Here is a 14604-nt window from a genome sequence, read left to right on the forward strand (position 1 = left end):
GGCGGGGCCGGGAGCCGGGAGCGTGGAGCCTGGCGCGGAGCTGCCGCTCAGAGGCCGAGGCGCTCACAGCTATGGGCCGAAGGTCTAGGAGAGCTCTAGGGTCGCGGGTCTTGCTGCTGCTGCTGCTGCTGCGGCGGCTACCATGGCCGATGTGGGGGGCCGAGGCGTTTCGCGGTGAGTGGGAGCGCGCCCCTAGGGACACTGTCAGAGGATGGAAGATTTGAAACCCTGGGAATGCGCAGTCAAGAGGACAGGGAACAGGGAGGGTTTGGGAGGGCGTCTGTGGGACTTGTCCAGGGACTGTCACTTGGTCTTGGGCCCAGACTTACACACTGCCCAGTTGCCACTGTGCCCACGACAAAACAGAGTGGCAGGGACCCCTCCCCTCTGAGTAGCTGCCCAGCCCCTCAATCCCCTCTGCTTGGATTCTCTGCTGGAATCACCCCCAGGCCCCATTTCTCAGTGGGAAAGTTCCTGCCCCTGCATCCCTTAGGGCTGAAGGGACTTTCCTCCTCCTGGGAGCCCCCAGTGCACTGGCGCCCCAGAGTCCCTGCTGTGTCCTCAGACTAGGGAATGAACTCTGGCTTCCATGCTCACAAATCACCCTTGCTCATCCCTTCATCCCAGGACCTTGGGGCGGTGTCTATATTGCTTATATTGTTGCCTTGTTTGGTTAGATAGAGCAGGGTGGCACCAAACAGAAGGTGCCTGTTTAGCAGGGCTGTGGGAGAAGACTCCACTCCGGCTCTTCCCAGTGTAACCTCTCCAACTCTCTGGGGACAAGGACAACAGCAACCTCTCCATGTGGATGGGAGGATTTGCAGAGTCCTGTAAATCTTGTGCCTGGTGAGGGGACAGGGAAGGTGACCAGGGAGGAGGCAGGAAAGGCAGGGCTCGCAGCCTAGAGGTGGGTTCTAGAGCAGTGTGGAGGGGGGACCCAACAAGGATAGGGTCCTGCTCTGTTCTGGGGCCCCCAAGGGAAGGGATGATAGCTGTCATGCCCTTAGGGATAGTCCCAGGCATTCTGCAGCTTCCTACTCCTCCTCAGCCTTGGGTCAGGGGATGATGATTTGACCCTCGGGAGGAGTGAAGAGGGGCTCTATGCTCCCTAACACACACTGGCTCCCCCAGTTTCTACTCCTATCTGCCTAGTTGCCACAGCTCCATCTCTGCCTCTCTCTCCTTTGTCAAGGTGCCAGTGGTCAGTGTGTGTGCACAGGGCCATGAGGAGAACCTCCAATCCATACCCACACATGCACACAGGCAGGCCCTCCCCTCTCCACCGTAAGAGACCCGGGCCCAGCAAGACCTGGTTCTCCACACCCGTTAAGTCCTCTCTGGGCTGAGAAGAATCCCCTTCTCCCTCTCCCTAGAAGCTTTCAGACTCCTCCCCACACTGACCTCTCAGCCTCCAATCCATGGCCATGTCCTCCCTCCACCCACCATGGCAACTCACTCATCCAAATCAGGGAGGGCTTCTTGGGGGAAGGGGACCCCTGGAGCTATTGCTATTCTAGGTCTTTGAAGATGGGGCTTAGGGGAGGAGATGGAGGAGGGGAAAGGAGTTAATAGTGACCTGGTAGTTGCTGAGCCACTTCCACAAGCAGCCATCTCAGCCTGGGCAGGACTGGGGTCAGGGCTGGGTGGGGATTGGGGAGCTGTCTATTCTGGGAGCTGGGCTTCCCCAGGGACTGAATGCCAGAGGTGTGGGATGGCTGCCTGCAGGCTCTGGGCTGTCTGGGGCCTGGCTCTTACAGGGATGGTGTAATGAGAGTTACTGGGGCCCATGGTGAGGGAGGCTGGGAGCATTCCAGGGGAACATTCCAGCGACCTCTAAGTAATGCTTGGCTCTGGTGTTCCTCCTGACCCCCCTCCCCCCTTAAGCACACTCAGTCCAGGAGCACTCAGGCTCTGTCTCCCAGGGGCTTCTGGGCCAGGGTCTCTGGAAGCCCCATCTCCAGCATGAAGCCCCCAATGGGGTCTCTGAGCAAGGTGGGCCTCCCAAGATAACATCTAGCTGTTGTTTTTCTCAGAGGGTGGCAGAGACACAGGCATCCTCTTCACAAATCTCTCACACTAAAGACATCTGCCACTCAGTCTAAAAATACCCGAGGCTGCCTCCCCATTCTCTTCCCTTGTGCACTGGAGGATTTGGTCTCTTCCTTGTGACCTTTGACTGCCAAACCCTCCCCCAAGGTCAGTGGGGCTCCTGCATCCCCAGCTGAACTGTCCTTCCCAGGCTCCTCTGTCCCTCTTCTGCCATCTCTCTAAATACTCCTCAGTTCTGAGAATGCTCCATGGATGCCTGCCCTCCAGGCTAAACCTCTGAGTGCTGAAGATGGATGTTCCTCCCTGATGACATCTTCTAACCCTATTCCTCTGTTGTCCCCACTCCCATCTGTTCCTCAAGTCCCTCTCACCCTGTGCTCTGTTCTCACCCCAGGAAACACCCCTGGAGAGCCGGTCACCCCTCACTGGGTCCTGGATGCACAACCTTGGCGCATGGTCACCCTGGAGGAGCCGGTCAGTGCTGTGTCATCTCTTCCTCTCTGGGAGCCCAGGGTCTCCCAAGCTCTTCGCCCCTCCCCAAATTTCATCGTGACAGTTTTGCTAGGGTCTCTAGGTTCCCCGCCGTTCCGTCCTTTAGGTCCCTCCCCGAAGGGCTGACAGGGCAACATCTAGCTTGCATGAGCCTGCACACATGGAAGTCATTTTCAGGCTTCCTTCCTTCTTTCTCTCCCTTCTCAAAAATATCTGGGTCACTCCATGCCATCAGGCAGAGGTGGGGCCTGAGTTTATGATGCATGAAACTTTTCAGGGACTTCTTAGAGAAAACAACAAAATATCTTTCTTTTGCAAAGTTTACCAGAATATGTGACCCTGTGGACACATTGCTGTCCCTTCCAGGACTCTGCCATTGAGGGGCCTGAAACTTCAGCTTCACTGACTCATGCAGAATCCATTTCTGTCCAGGGGGCAGTGGTCACTCTTTTGGTGGCCCCCAGCTAAAAGCCCAGCCCATTTTGCTTCTCTAGGATGCTGGGCCCCAGCCTCCTCCCAACACCCACCCACCACACACCAGAATAACCACACTCCCTTCTGCATGTGCCACACAGCTGTGCTGCAAACCAGGAGGCCAGAAACCTCGGTATACCCACTGTACAGAGGGGCAAACTGAAGCCCAGAGAGGTTGGAGAAAAAGCCCAAGGTCACACAGTTCTTTAGTCTAGAAGTTTGAGACCCACTAGGGTCTGAAAGACTTCAAACCATTGGCCAACGTCCCCTAACTTAGAGCTCTCTTCATACTGAATTTTTAGGCAAGAAAGGACAACCCACTGTCCAAGTCAGCGAGGAGGGCAGGCAGGCTAGGGGGCTCCCACAGGCCCAACAAGTCCGAACCTAAAACCCTCACTTGGTCCCCCCAGACCCTCAGGGCCCCCATTCAAGTGGTCAAGCGCGCACTAGCCCAAGCTTTGAGATCGTTTTCCTGGACATCACCGGCAGAGGGAAAGGCTGGGCTCACGCTGGGGTCATCCTGACTGTGGACCTCCCTCCCGGTCTGGCCTGGGCTGTGACCAGAAGAGGAATCCCAGAGGGGCCTTCCTCTTCCCACTTACGGGCCTCTGCTCCCAGGAAGCCTGCCAAAATGATGAGAGTTGAGGCAAGGAGTCCTGTCCCAGAGGAAGGAAACTCTCACATTTCAGGCCAGGGATGGGGTGCACGGTGAGGGCCAGGGTCAGTAGGATGGTAAGGAGTGAGGACAGCAGGGGGACAGAGAGAGGGGGTTCTGTGGTAGGGGTGGCAGGAGGTGCCTTTCCATTTGGGCTGCCACCTTTCCTTGGTACAAACCTTCCTCCAATAAAACAAGTGACATTCTGGCCACATAAGCTCAAGTTTGGGGCCTTATGGGGCCCTTGGCTGGGGCAGGGGGCTGTTTGCTCCCCACCTGCCGAGGAAGGGTCCCCACGCCAAGACGTGAGCCCCTTGGCCTGCAGCCTAGCCCAGTGCATTGTGGGATAAAAAGGAAAGGCCAGCATTCCAAAGACAGAGCAGTTCTCCGGGAGGTTCCTGGACCAGCTCCGGCTCTGGGCCCCCAGCCAGCCTGAGTGGACAAGGGAGGAAGATGAGGTCTTCCCACAGGGTGGAAAAGCCAAAGAGGATAGGGAAGGGGAGGCTGGCAGGCTGGCCCAGGCCCCCTCCTGGCATCTGGTCGAGAAAGCCAGTGTTTTTTCTTGGCCTGGGTCGGGGGTCTGTGTTTACTTCATGAGATCAGTGAAGCAGATGTGGGGCACGGTTGCTGGAGGCCAAGGACAATTTCAGGGTGGGAGCAGGAGAAAGCCAGTGTTTTTTTCTTGGCCTGGGTCAGGGGTCTGTGTGTACTTCATGAGATCAGTGAAGCAGATGTGGGGCAGGCTTGCTGGAGGCCAAGGACAATTTCAGGGTGGGAGCAGTTGTCAGAGTTAGAGATGGAAGAGTAAAGTCTGAATCCTACAGAGTAGGGAGAAGCAAAATATAAAACAAGAGGTTGTAAAGAGGCCCGAGCCACAGCTGCCTGATGCTTGCTGCCCTGCTCCCTTGACCCTACACTGTCTTCAGGACTCCACTGTCCTCCCCGCCTAGAGGAAGCCTGGGCATGTTAGAGGAGGGAGGGACAGAGGAAGGGCCCACTAACCTTGGGCAAGGCAGGGCACTTTTCTGGGACCTCTTATCTCCCTAGGGAGGAAGTGGTGCGCACATAGCAGGCCATGTCAAATGGCTGTTTTCAGAACAACAAACATCCTGAGTTTGGGAATACCTTTGTCTGCATGTTCTCACCCTCATACCCATCCATGCCCACCAGGGCAAGTGGAGAGCCTGCTGCCCTCTGCCTCCATTCTCTCCCCCAAGAACTCCCTCACCAGCTGACTGCACATCCCACCTGCTCCCTGGCAGGCAGGAGGCCGGGCTGCCTGCCATCTCAGTCCTATACTCCTTCTTGTCCAGGTCTTAAAGCTAGACACGAGGCTGGTGGCGTTGAAGGCTGAAGGCCAGGAGCTTCTGCTAGAGCTGGAGAAGAATCAGTAAGTACCAGGCCAGGGAATGTGCTAGGAGTCAAGACAGCCCTTCTCTCTGGGGAGAACTAGTGCTGGGGGCACGGACTGGTGGGAACCCAGGAGGGAGGCTAGAGGGGTGAGGGCCCCAAGGAGGCTCAGGTGACAGTGTCACACCATTCTATGACTGGCTCCCTTGAGGCTGAAGTGGACTGTTGGGGCTGGGTCTGTCCTGCTGTGGGGCACATCCTTCATCCAGGCCCCAGAAGCTTCTTGCCATCTCCCTGCTGGAAATGAGTGAGCATCACCTAGTGGGTGCTTGAAGAGTAAGCTGAGCCAAAAAATCCAAGATGGATTCCAAGAGCGGGCTGATGAAATGACAGGGACGAAGGTGCAGCGGCTATAAGGCACATTCAGGTGGCAGCAATTTGTCCAGCCTTCCCAGAGGGTCTCCATCCGCAAGAAAAAGAGCAGCGGGAAATGAATTTGGGGAGTCCCAGTGAGGCCAGATCACAGAAGGCCATTTTAGTGCTGAGTGTCCTGGATGGTTCAGAGCCAAAGATTTGGAGTTGGTGGATGGTGCTAGGCTGGATGGTGTGGTTGTCCAAGATGGAGTGTGGGATCTTAAAACTTTTCAGACTATATTATCAACAGCTATTTATCGAGTGCTTGTTTCATTGCAGGCACTGTTCTAAGCACTCTACACATGTTTTATTCTCCCTCATGGAGTCAGACGAACTGGGAACAAACTCTAGTTCCACCATGCCGAACCAGTTTCTCTGGGGTTTCATGTCCCCACACATTAAATGAAGTGGTCACATCACCTACCTCCTAGGGTTGAGTGGGGAACAAAGCTGGAGAAGGTGGAGGAAAGACTAGGAGGTGAGAAGCAGGCATCACAGGTCTTTGGGGGCAGTCTGGTGGTAAAGAGGTCAAGGTGAGGTATGGATCGAGGATTTTCTTAAAAAAAGAGACACTGACTTATGGGTGATCCGTCTTGGTGGGAAGGACCCTGGTGAGGTGAAGCCTGAAAATGGAATCATTACTGAAGTGGAGTCTACAGAAGGTGGGGGCAGGTGGGGATTCTGTTTCTTCTAGAAGCAGGGAATAAGCACCCCTGAAGAACAGGTGGGGAGATATGTGGGGTCTGGGCCAAAGGAAAAGATGTGAAGAATCCTTGAGGCAGGGAGGTGGACTGAGAGGGGGCTGACCAGATGCCTAACGAGGGCAGGCAGCAGGCAGGGCCGCCTGGGGAGTTCACCATACCATCTTGGCTCCCACTCCCACTTCCTTGGCAGTATCTCCTAAGTCTTCCCCTCCAGCCCAGCTCCAGACCTGTGGAACCAGACCCCACAGGGACCACACACGTTTCCTTTATTCCTGCTCCTCCCTGGTGCTTCCCACACTCCCACTGCCCACATCTAAGCCATCACCAAGGCCCCTTCCTGCCCTTCGCCTTTCTCCTCCCTCTAGCCCAAGTCTTCTCTGAGTGAAGCAGCGCACGGTCAAGCCTGTCCCTTCCCTAAGGCACACTTGGGTTGCTTCTTAAGTGCTAGGCCTGTGCCTTACTCTTAGAACTGCTCAATCAGTATTCAGGGAGGAAGGCATCCCGGAGGAGGTAGGGCTGCATTAGGTGATTCCTGTAACACTCTCTCCCAGCAGGCTGCTGGCCCCGGGATACAGAGAAACCCACTACAGACCAGATGGGCAGCCAGTGGTGCTGGTTCCCAACCACACGGTGAGATACTTTTATGTGTTCTGAGGACACGGTAAGGGTGCTGGGGGATGCACTCCCTACGGGCCTACCCACAATTCCTCCTCCATTCTCCTCCTGATCCTAAGGAGAGGCAGGAGCCAGCCCCCGCACCATGCCCTCAACCTTGGCTGAGATTTGGGGCTGTGTTCTTTGGTCTCCAGGATCACTGTCACTACCATGGGCGTGTGAGAGGCTTCCCGGACTCCTGGGTCATCCTCAGCACTTGCTTTGGGATGAGGTGAGGCATTCTGGGGGGAGAGTCTGGGCCTGGGGCTAGGGCAAGAGTTCTCTCACACCCCCCTCTGCACCCCAGGGGCCTGATCAAGCTCAGCAGCAACGCCAGCTATTATGTGCATCCCTGGCCATCTGGGGACACCAAGGACGTCTCAACTCACAAGATTTTCCGGACCAAGCAATCGCTCAGCTGGAAAGGAGCATGTGGCCATAGGGACTCTGGGGACAAAGGAGACGTGGCTAGCTTTTCTCATGCCACCCAGATCAGGGTCAGGGGCACAGACAGGGGTGGGAGTGGGAATGCAGTGTCCATAGTCCCCCAAATCAGAAGAGACAGGAATGCACAGTGACAGTTCAGGGCCTCCTGTCCTTATATTTGGAAGCTGAAGAAACAAATTCTAGCAAAAATTAAAGTTAACTGCTTTCTAGGCATTGAGGTTGGTGGTCAGGGCTCTCAAGCCCAGCAGCCTGTCACTCAGGGTCACTGTTGCCTCTCCCCAGAAGAGGCGGGAGGCTGGCAGGAGCAGGAGGTACTTGGAGCTGTACGTAGTAGCTGACCATACCCTGGTGAGAGGAGACCCAGGGGGTTGGCAGCCCAGATGGGACCAGCTCAGCCCCTCACACCACCTTGCTGTGCCTTTCCAGTTCTTGACCCAGCACCGGAACTTGAACCATACCAAACAGCGTCTCTTGGAAGTCACCAACTATGTGGACCAGGTCAGGGGCAGTAGGGAGATAGCCCTAATGGGGGTGACCACAACAAGGGGCAGTCAGGTCCTAATGGGATGTGGTAGGCTTGGAGATGCGGTGAGGGGATGAGCGGAGAGGAGAGGGGTGCCCCCACAGAGGAGCAGGGGCACAGTGGCCCTCTGGTCCCCTTCTTCAGGCCTGTCTTGCCCTGACTGCAGATTCTCAGGACTCTGGACATTCAGGTGGCGCTGACCGGCCTGGAAGTGTGGACCAAGAAGGACCAGAGCCCTGTCACAACGGATGCGAACGCCACACTCTGGGCCTTCCTGCAGTGGCGTCGGGGGTTGTGGGCGCGGCTGCCACACGACTCAGCGCAGCTGCTCACGTAGGTGCCCCCGATCCCCACGTGCCATCGCGCCAGGCATGTGTGACTCCCGCCTCGCCAGTCACGCTGCCCTCTGCCCTCAGGGGCCGTGTCTTTCAGGGCAACACGGTGGGCCTAGCGCCGGTGGAGGGTATGTGCCACGCTGAGAGCTCGGGGGGCGTGAGCACGGTGAGCTGCCCCGATATCAGAGCGGAGGAGAGGTGCAGGTGGTGGCGGTTGGGGGGTTCCCCGCAGCTCGTAGTGACTGTCCCTGCATCCTCCCAGGACCACTCGGAGCTCCCCATTGGCGCTGCAGTCACCATGGCCCACGAGATAGGCCACAGCCTGGGTCTCAGCCACGACCCTGATGGCTGCTGCGTGGAGGCCGAGGCGGAGCAGGGAGGCTGCGTCATGGCCTCGGCCACTGGGTACCGGCGCCCCGGTGGGGTTAGGGGCTGCGGGGCAGGCTTCGCCCGGCAGGCTTCGCTAGATCTAGGGCCCTTCCTCGGCTGCATTCCTTTGCACGAATGGTTATCCTCGCTTCCTCTTCTGTAAAATGGGGATATGATCATAGTACCCGCATTGAGAGTTATGAGGCTCAAATGGAAGAAACGCAGGGAAAGTGAATTCTCAAGAGTATGAATAGCCTAATGGTTACTCCATCCCCGGGAGTAGCAGCGCTAGGTCGGGATTCGACCCCGATCCTGGGCTGCCAGCTCCTGACGTCACACCCTCCCGTCTCGGGCTCTCTATGCGACTTTGCACGAGTCACTTACCCATTCTGGGCTCTGCCTCTAAAGGAGTCTAGCCGCCCGCAGCTCAGGCAGCGTCCGCGTATCCCGCGACTGTGTGGCCAAGCGCGGGGTTGGGGGGCGGGGGGCGGGGTCGTTGTGGGAGGGGATCAGAGGTGAACAGTGGGTTGAGAGGGGGCGTCCCCGCGCGTCCGACGCCCTTTCCCGCGCGTAGGCACCCGTTCCCGCGAGTGTTCAGCGCCTGCAGCCGCAGACAGCTGCGCGCCTTCTTCCGCAAGGGGGGCGGAGCGTGCCTGTCTAACGCGCCGGACTCCGGGCTCCTGGTGCCCCCCGCGCACTGCGGAAACAGCTTTGTGGAGGAGGGCGAAGAGTGCGACTGCGGCGCGGGCCAGGTCAGGTCTGCGCGCCCGGCCTCGGGAGGCCAAGGCCGGCCCCACCGCCCGCTGGCCCCGAGGTCCGGCGCGCTGCTCCCTCACCTGGTCCCTCCTTGCCTTTCCGGCTCCAGGAGTGCCCGGACACCTGCTGCTCTGCCCACGACTGCTCTCTGCGTGCGGGGGCTCAGTGCTCCCAAGGGGACTGCTGCGCGCGCTGCCTGGTGAGGGCATGGGAGGCTCGCAGGTGAGGGTGGAAGGGCACTGGGAGCCGGTTTGTTGGTCTCGGCTGGTCCGCGTCCTTCAGTCCTCAGCGGGTGCTGGGTCTGCTCTGTACTCGCTTCCACCTGGCTCTCCCGCTGGGCTCTCCCTCCTCCGAGCATCGCTCTCTGTGTGGATCTCTCACTATCCATTTTCTCTCTGTGCCGCGGCCGCCTTCCCATCACCCGGGTCACCTGCGTAGCTGAAGTCGGCGGGCGCGCCTTGCCGCCGGGCTGCTGGTGACTGTGACCTCCCTGAGTTCTGCACGGGCTCCTCTCCCTACTGCCCCCCAGACATTTACTTACTGGACGGCTCCCCCTGCGCCAGCGGCCGCGGCTACTGCCGGGACGGCGAGTGTCCCACGCTCGAGCAGCAGTGCCAGCAGCTCTGGGGGCCTGGTGAGAAGACGCGCGCGCCTTTGCACCCCACCTCATCTTCGGGGCTGAGCAATTTTCTACTCTAGGGAAGATAGGAGGGAGGATCTGAGAGGGGAGGAGCGCGGCCCGCATATGGGCCGCCAGCCTTACCCATGCTTCCCCAGGCTCCCACCCAGCCCCAGAGGCCTGTTTCCAGGTGGTGAACTCTGCAGGAGACGCCCATGGGAACTGCGGCCAGGACACCGAGGGCAGCTTCGTGCCTTGTGCTCAGAGGTGGAGAGAGGAGCGGAGGTTGCGGAAGCTGGGGAGCGGGTTGGGGGCAGGAGACATTCCATGCTGTTTGACCACCCTCTATTTGCTCCCCAGGGATGCACAGTGTGGGAAGCTGCAGTGCCAGGGTGGGGAACAGAACCCACTGGCACCACACACGATGCCGGTGGACTCTACCTTCAGCCTAGGCAGCCACGAGGTGACCTGCAGGGGAGCCTTCTTGCTACCTGGTGCCCAGCTGGACCCGCATGACTTGGGTCTAGTAGAGCCAGGTACCCAGTGTGGATCTAGAATGGTGAGCCCTGCCCACTGGACCCCTCCCTGCCACTTGAATCCTACAGACCAAAGCGTCACTCCCCTTCACTACTCAGTGAACACCACTGCCCATAGGTGTGCCAGGAGAGGCGCTGCCAGAACACTACCTTCTGGGAGCTGGAGCGTTGCCTGATCACCTGCCATGGCCATGGGGTGAGTGACCTGAAAGGTGGGGGGAGTGACCTTGAGGTCCCTGATGCCATGAGAACCTCCTCTCTTTTCCTCTGCAGGTTTGCAATAGTAACCACAACTGCCACTGTGATCCGGGCTGGGCTCCGCCCTCCTGTGACAAGCCAGGGTTGGGTGGTAGCATAGACAGTGGCCCTATGCAGCCTGAAAGTGCGCCCATGGGGAGCAATGGGGAGGGGCTGCATGGTGCACCTGCTCAGGACTCAGCCCCACCCTGTCCTCCCAGACCAGGACACCTTCCTGCTGGCGGTGATCTTTAGCTTCCTGTTGCCTCTGCTCCCTGGGGCCGGCCTGGCTTGGTGCTGCTACCGGCAGCCAGGATCCTGGCTCCAGCAATACCTCTGCGGCTCGAGGAGGGACCCCGTGCGCAGTGGGTAGGCTCTGAGGGCTCAGCTCCCTGCTCCCTGAGCCCACTCCTGTGACTCCTACTCCTCAGAGCTCTGCTGGGCCTGGTGCAGCTGGGGCAGGGTCCTTAGCCTCACCTCTAGGTGCAGAGAGGCAGCAGAGACAGTAAAGAGAAGCCTTGAGCAGGAGACAGAATGGCCTCCCAGTCAAGCTGAGGGTGTGGATCCCAGCATGACCCTCTATCCTTCTCCATTGCTGTGGTTCAGCCCCTTTTGTCCATTCCCATGTTTCTCCCACCAAGTGGCTGCCTCACCCTTGACTTTGCCTTGTTTTCCACTAGCTATTAATGTAGTTTCTGCTCCACTGCGCCCTTTAAGGCCTCTCCTGCCTCTCTCATGAGCTTTCAGCCTTCTCTCACTTCCTTTGCCTAAATCTCTGCCGTTACCCACTTCAAGTTCCCAAATCCTGGGCCCAGCACATCTTTTTACTCCATACCACTGGTCAGCTATGGTACTGGCTGCCCTTGTGCCAAGGGCCAACCCCAACCCAGTTCTTTATGACGTGGGAGGAGGGTTCCATAATACCAAACACAGTTGACCTAGGGCTGCCCTTTCACTGGGCACTGGGCAAGGCAGGTACCTTATAGCTATATCTGACAGTCTGGCCTTGGGAGTGCTCTGGGCAAGCTGAGGGAGAGGGCAGGGTTTGGGCTGGAAATGGGAGTAGAGGGCATCCCCGACAGGGGTAAGGCACCAGCTATGTCCCAGGTGCCAACTGAGAGGGTCTTGACATAATGAACAGTGATTTGGGGTGTGTGGGCAGAGACGCAAAGTGGTCAGAACTTGGTGTGTCAACATGAGGGGGCCTTCATGGGGGCGTTGACTGCATGTCATTGCCAGGGCGGAGTCTTGAGGGCATTGGAGACATGGAAGGAAGTGGCAGGCCCTGGGAGATGCGGCATGAGCAGCCAAGCATTGCTTGGAGTCATCAAGGGCAGCAGGGCCACCCAATGGCAAAGGAGCGTAGGCACAGCTGGCATTGGGGAAGAAGTCCACCCCTCTTTGGGACCTGAGTGATATCAACATTTAGAGAGTGCCAGAATGCTGGGGTGGTGTCAGAACACAGGAGAAATGTCAGGGCTGGAGAGAGAAAGTGCTTGCAGCTCTGGGAAGGCCTGAGTCTCAGCTGGAGGCTGGACCCCAAAGGTTCCTTTCAGGAGGGAGCAGGAAGGGAGCTAGAGAGTGCCCTGGAACAGAAGGGTGGAAACTCAACACAGAAGGCAGAGCAGAACACAAAACTCAGGCTGGGCACATGCTGCTGGCTGCAGGGAAGCAGCCTGGGAGTGTCCTGCTCAACATCACTGTTCCAACCTTCTGGCCTCTTATCCCGCTGCTCAGGCCCAAAGGTGGTCCACGCAGGGACCAACCCCTGAGCAGTATTCACCTCATTGAGTTGGGCCGGATGACCACTGGAGAACCCCGGCCCCTGGGTGAGTGAGGCACAGGGGGAGTTGGGGGAAGGAAGTGAAGGGATGGACTCTTGGGCCCCCTCCTCTCCACTTAGCACTCAGCCACCTTGGGTTCCCAGTGCCCTACCTGCCCCAGGGACTCCTGCCAACTGTGTTCACAGCACTTATTCTCTACCCATTGCTCCCAGACCTTGAGATCTCTGCCAGAGCCCAACAGCCACCTTGAGAAGCCTGTGCTCTGTGGCCCTGCCTGGACCCCCAGGTAGGTGGGGACCCTGACGTGGGGCCTTCTACCCCCATTGCTCATCCACCCACCTCTCTTGCCCCTCAGCTCACTGTCCCCTACTCTGGGGTTTCTGAGCTTCGGTTATTATGGAAATGAGGTATGACCACGTGGAGAAGCTGTTGTCATGGAGGCCAGATGCTAGTCACCTCTGCAGTGGAGGAGGGAGAAGTGGCTCTTCTTGTCTTCTGTCCTCATCTGTCACCTCTGCCACATGACTTGCAGCCCGAGGTCCCCACTCTGTTCACAGCAGGTCAAGTTCAGAAGCCGATATCCTGTTTCTGGTGAGAAGGAGATCCTGAGAGGAGGACACTTAAAGACAGGTGGCTACTGACAGCCACTCCAGGCACTTGGACCCCCAGGGGGAGAGCCAGCAAGTAAGCTGACCTCCTGCACCTTCAGGCAGCTTGCAAGTTTCTTCTCCAGGTTACCTCTGCCGTACCCACTCCAGAACCCCAAAGCCTCATCAGAATTTTCTCAATGTTGTCCTTGTTCCTTAGGGTTGGGGATCCTGCTAGGGTACACACACCAGCCCAAGAATCCACCTGTTATGTAAAACTTTGTTACTTAAACTTACTCTGGAAGAGAAACCAAAGAGGCTGAAAACTCATCATTATTAAGAGAACTTATATAAGAGGTGTGTCTTGGACGGCAGCAATACCAAGTGGACGTCCTCTGTGCCACGTGGGAGGTACTAAAGGGTTGCATAGGACAGGGCAGGATGGACAGGGGTATGGGGGTGTGACCTGCCCAGGTAAGGGGAAAATGCCTTACATCCTTGCCAGGGGTAGGACAGAGCCCCATTCCAGGAATCAGCCTGCCTGGGGCGTAGGGGCGGGGGGTCAATCAGATAGCCTCCAAGGGGATTTACCTGAAGCAATCTCTGTTTTGACCCAGAGGATCTGGCAGAGGTCAGAGTTCAGGCAATGGTCACCTCATAGAATAGCCTCTCCTCCGTACCATCAGTCTAAGGGGCAAAGTTCACATAATCGCTGACCTCCTGTCACCAGGGGAGGCTGGGAGAGGCCTCTGTCTGGGGAACCTGAGGGTATGTGCTACATGCACTTCACTCAGACCCCGCTCTGCAGAGGGCAGTGACTGCTGGGCCAGAGCCTGGACTCGGACTGGAGCCTTGCCCTGCAAAGCAAACAAAATTCTTGGGACCTTCCTTCCTTCCTTCCTCTTCCTGCCCTATCTTGTCCCCAGATGCTTCTTAAGCCCCATCTCATTCCTAGTTCTGCACCTGAGGTTTTAGAAGAATGTGGGGTATGCTGCAGCCCCCTCGTTTTGGGCATTTCTGAGCCTCTTCTACATTCTCTGGGCGGGGACACGGAGCCATTTTAGAAAGGGCACCAAAGAAATCAGAAGAAAGACATGTTGTCCTTGGGCCTCTGTGAGTCTTTTCTGTCTGTAAATTCAACCTCATAGAGCTCCCTGAGGGGTGATGGCTGGTGGGTAGAGCCTCAGATGGAGCCAGAGCCCCAGATGGACCCAGGCAAAGGATGGTGTTGCCTTGCTTGAATGATCCCTTTGTCTCACCTCTCCTGACTCCCTTGGACATTCTCAGAAGCCACTTACTCTCTCTTTGCTTCATGCAAGAGTTGCTGAGCGACCTTCCGTGTCAGCCAACTGCTGCTGGATAACAAAACTCACCCCAAACTTCGTAGGTTAAAACAACCACCAAGTCTGTGAATTGGCAAATTAGGTTGAACTCAGCTAGTGGTTCGATTGATCTCAGCTCAGCTCACTTATATGTTTGTGGTCAACCGATGGTCGGCTAGGCAGCTCTGCTTCTGGGGTTGGCTGGCTGTTGGCTGGGGCTATGGGGATGAGTAGGATGCATGTCTCATTTTCCAGCAGGCTAGTCCAGGCTTGTTCACATGACAGGGAAGGTTCTAA

At 57.5% G+C, this 14604-nt stretch overlaps 1 protein-coding gene across 1 annotated transcript; it reads left to right on the plus strand.

The window, feature by feature from the left end:
• The first annotated feature begins 27 nt into the window (after positions 1–27).
• Positions 28–13283, plus strand: ADAM33 (ADAM metallopeptidase domain 33). Its single transcript, XM_015596948.2, has 22 exons — positions 28–174; positions 2444–2523; positions 4984–5060; positions 6690–6768; positions 6948–7024; positions 7100–7289; positions 7522–7587; positions 7666–7737; positions 7929–8095; positions 8179–8263; positions 8360–8502; positions 9041–9218; positions 9332–9421; positions 9661–9856; positions 10000–10108; positions 10202–10400; positions 10496–10573; positions 10651–10759; positions 10836–10983; positions 12352–12443; positions 12611–12684; positions 12956–13283. Exons 1-21 carry the CDS (start codon positions 72–74, stop codon positions 12646–12648), a joined length of 2376 nt encoding a protein of 791 aa, XP_015452434.1. The 5' UTR covers positions 28–71; the 3' UTR covers positions 12649–12684; positions 12956–13283.
• The last annotated feature ends 1321 nt before the right edge of the window (positions 13284–14604 follow it).

The sequence above is a fragment of the Pteropus alecto genome, unplaced genomic scaffold, assembly GCF_000325575.1.
Source record: "Pteropus alecto unplaced genomic scaffold, ASM32557v1 scaffold45, whole genome shotgun sequence".
NCBI lineage: Eukaryota > Metazoa > Chordata > Mammalia > Chiroptera > Pteropodidae > Pteropus > Pteropus alecto.

Coding starts and splice junctions, on each gene's coding strand:
- ADAM33 (XM_015596948.2), top strand. CDS start 72: ATGGGCCGAAGGTCTAGGAGAGCTCTAGGGTCGCGGGTCTTGCTGCTG. Junction 7,025..7,099: donor AGCACTTGCTTTGGGATGAG/GTGAGGCATTCT, acceptor TCTGCACCCCAG/GGGCCTGATCAAGCTCAGCA. Junction 10,401..10,495: donor CCCAGTGTGGATCTAGAATG/GTGAGCCCTGCC, acceptor CACTGCCCATAG/GTGTGCCAGGAGAGGCGCTG.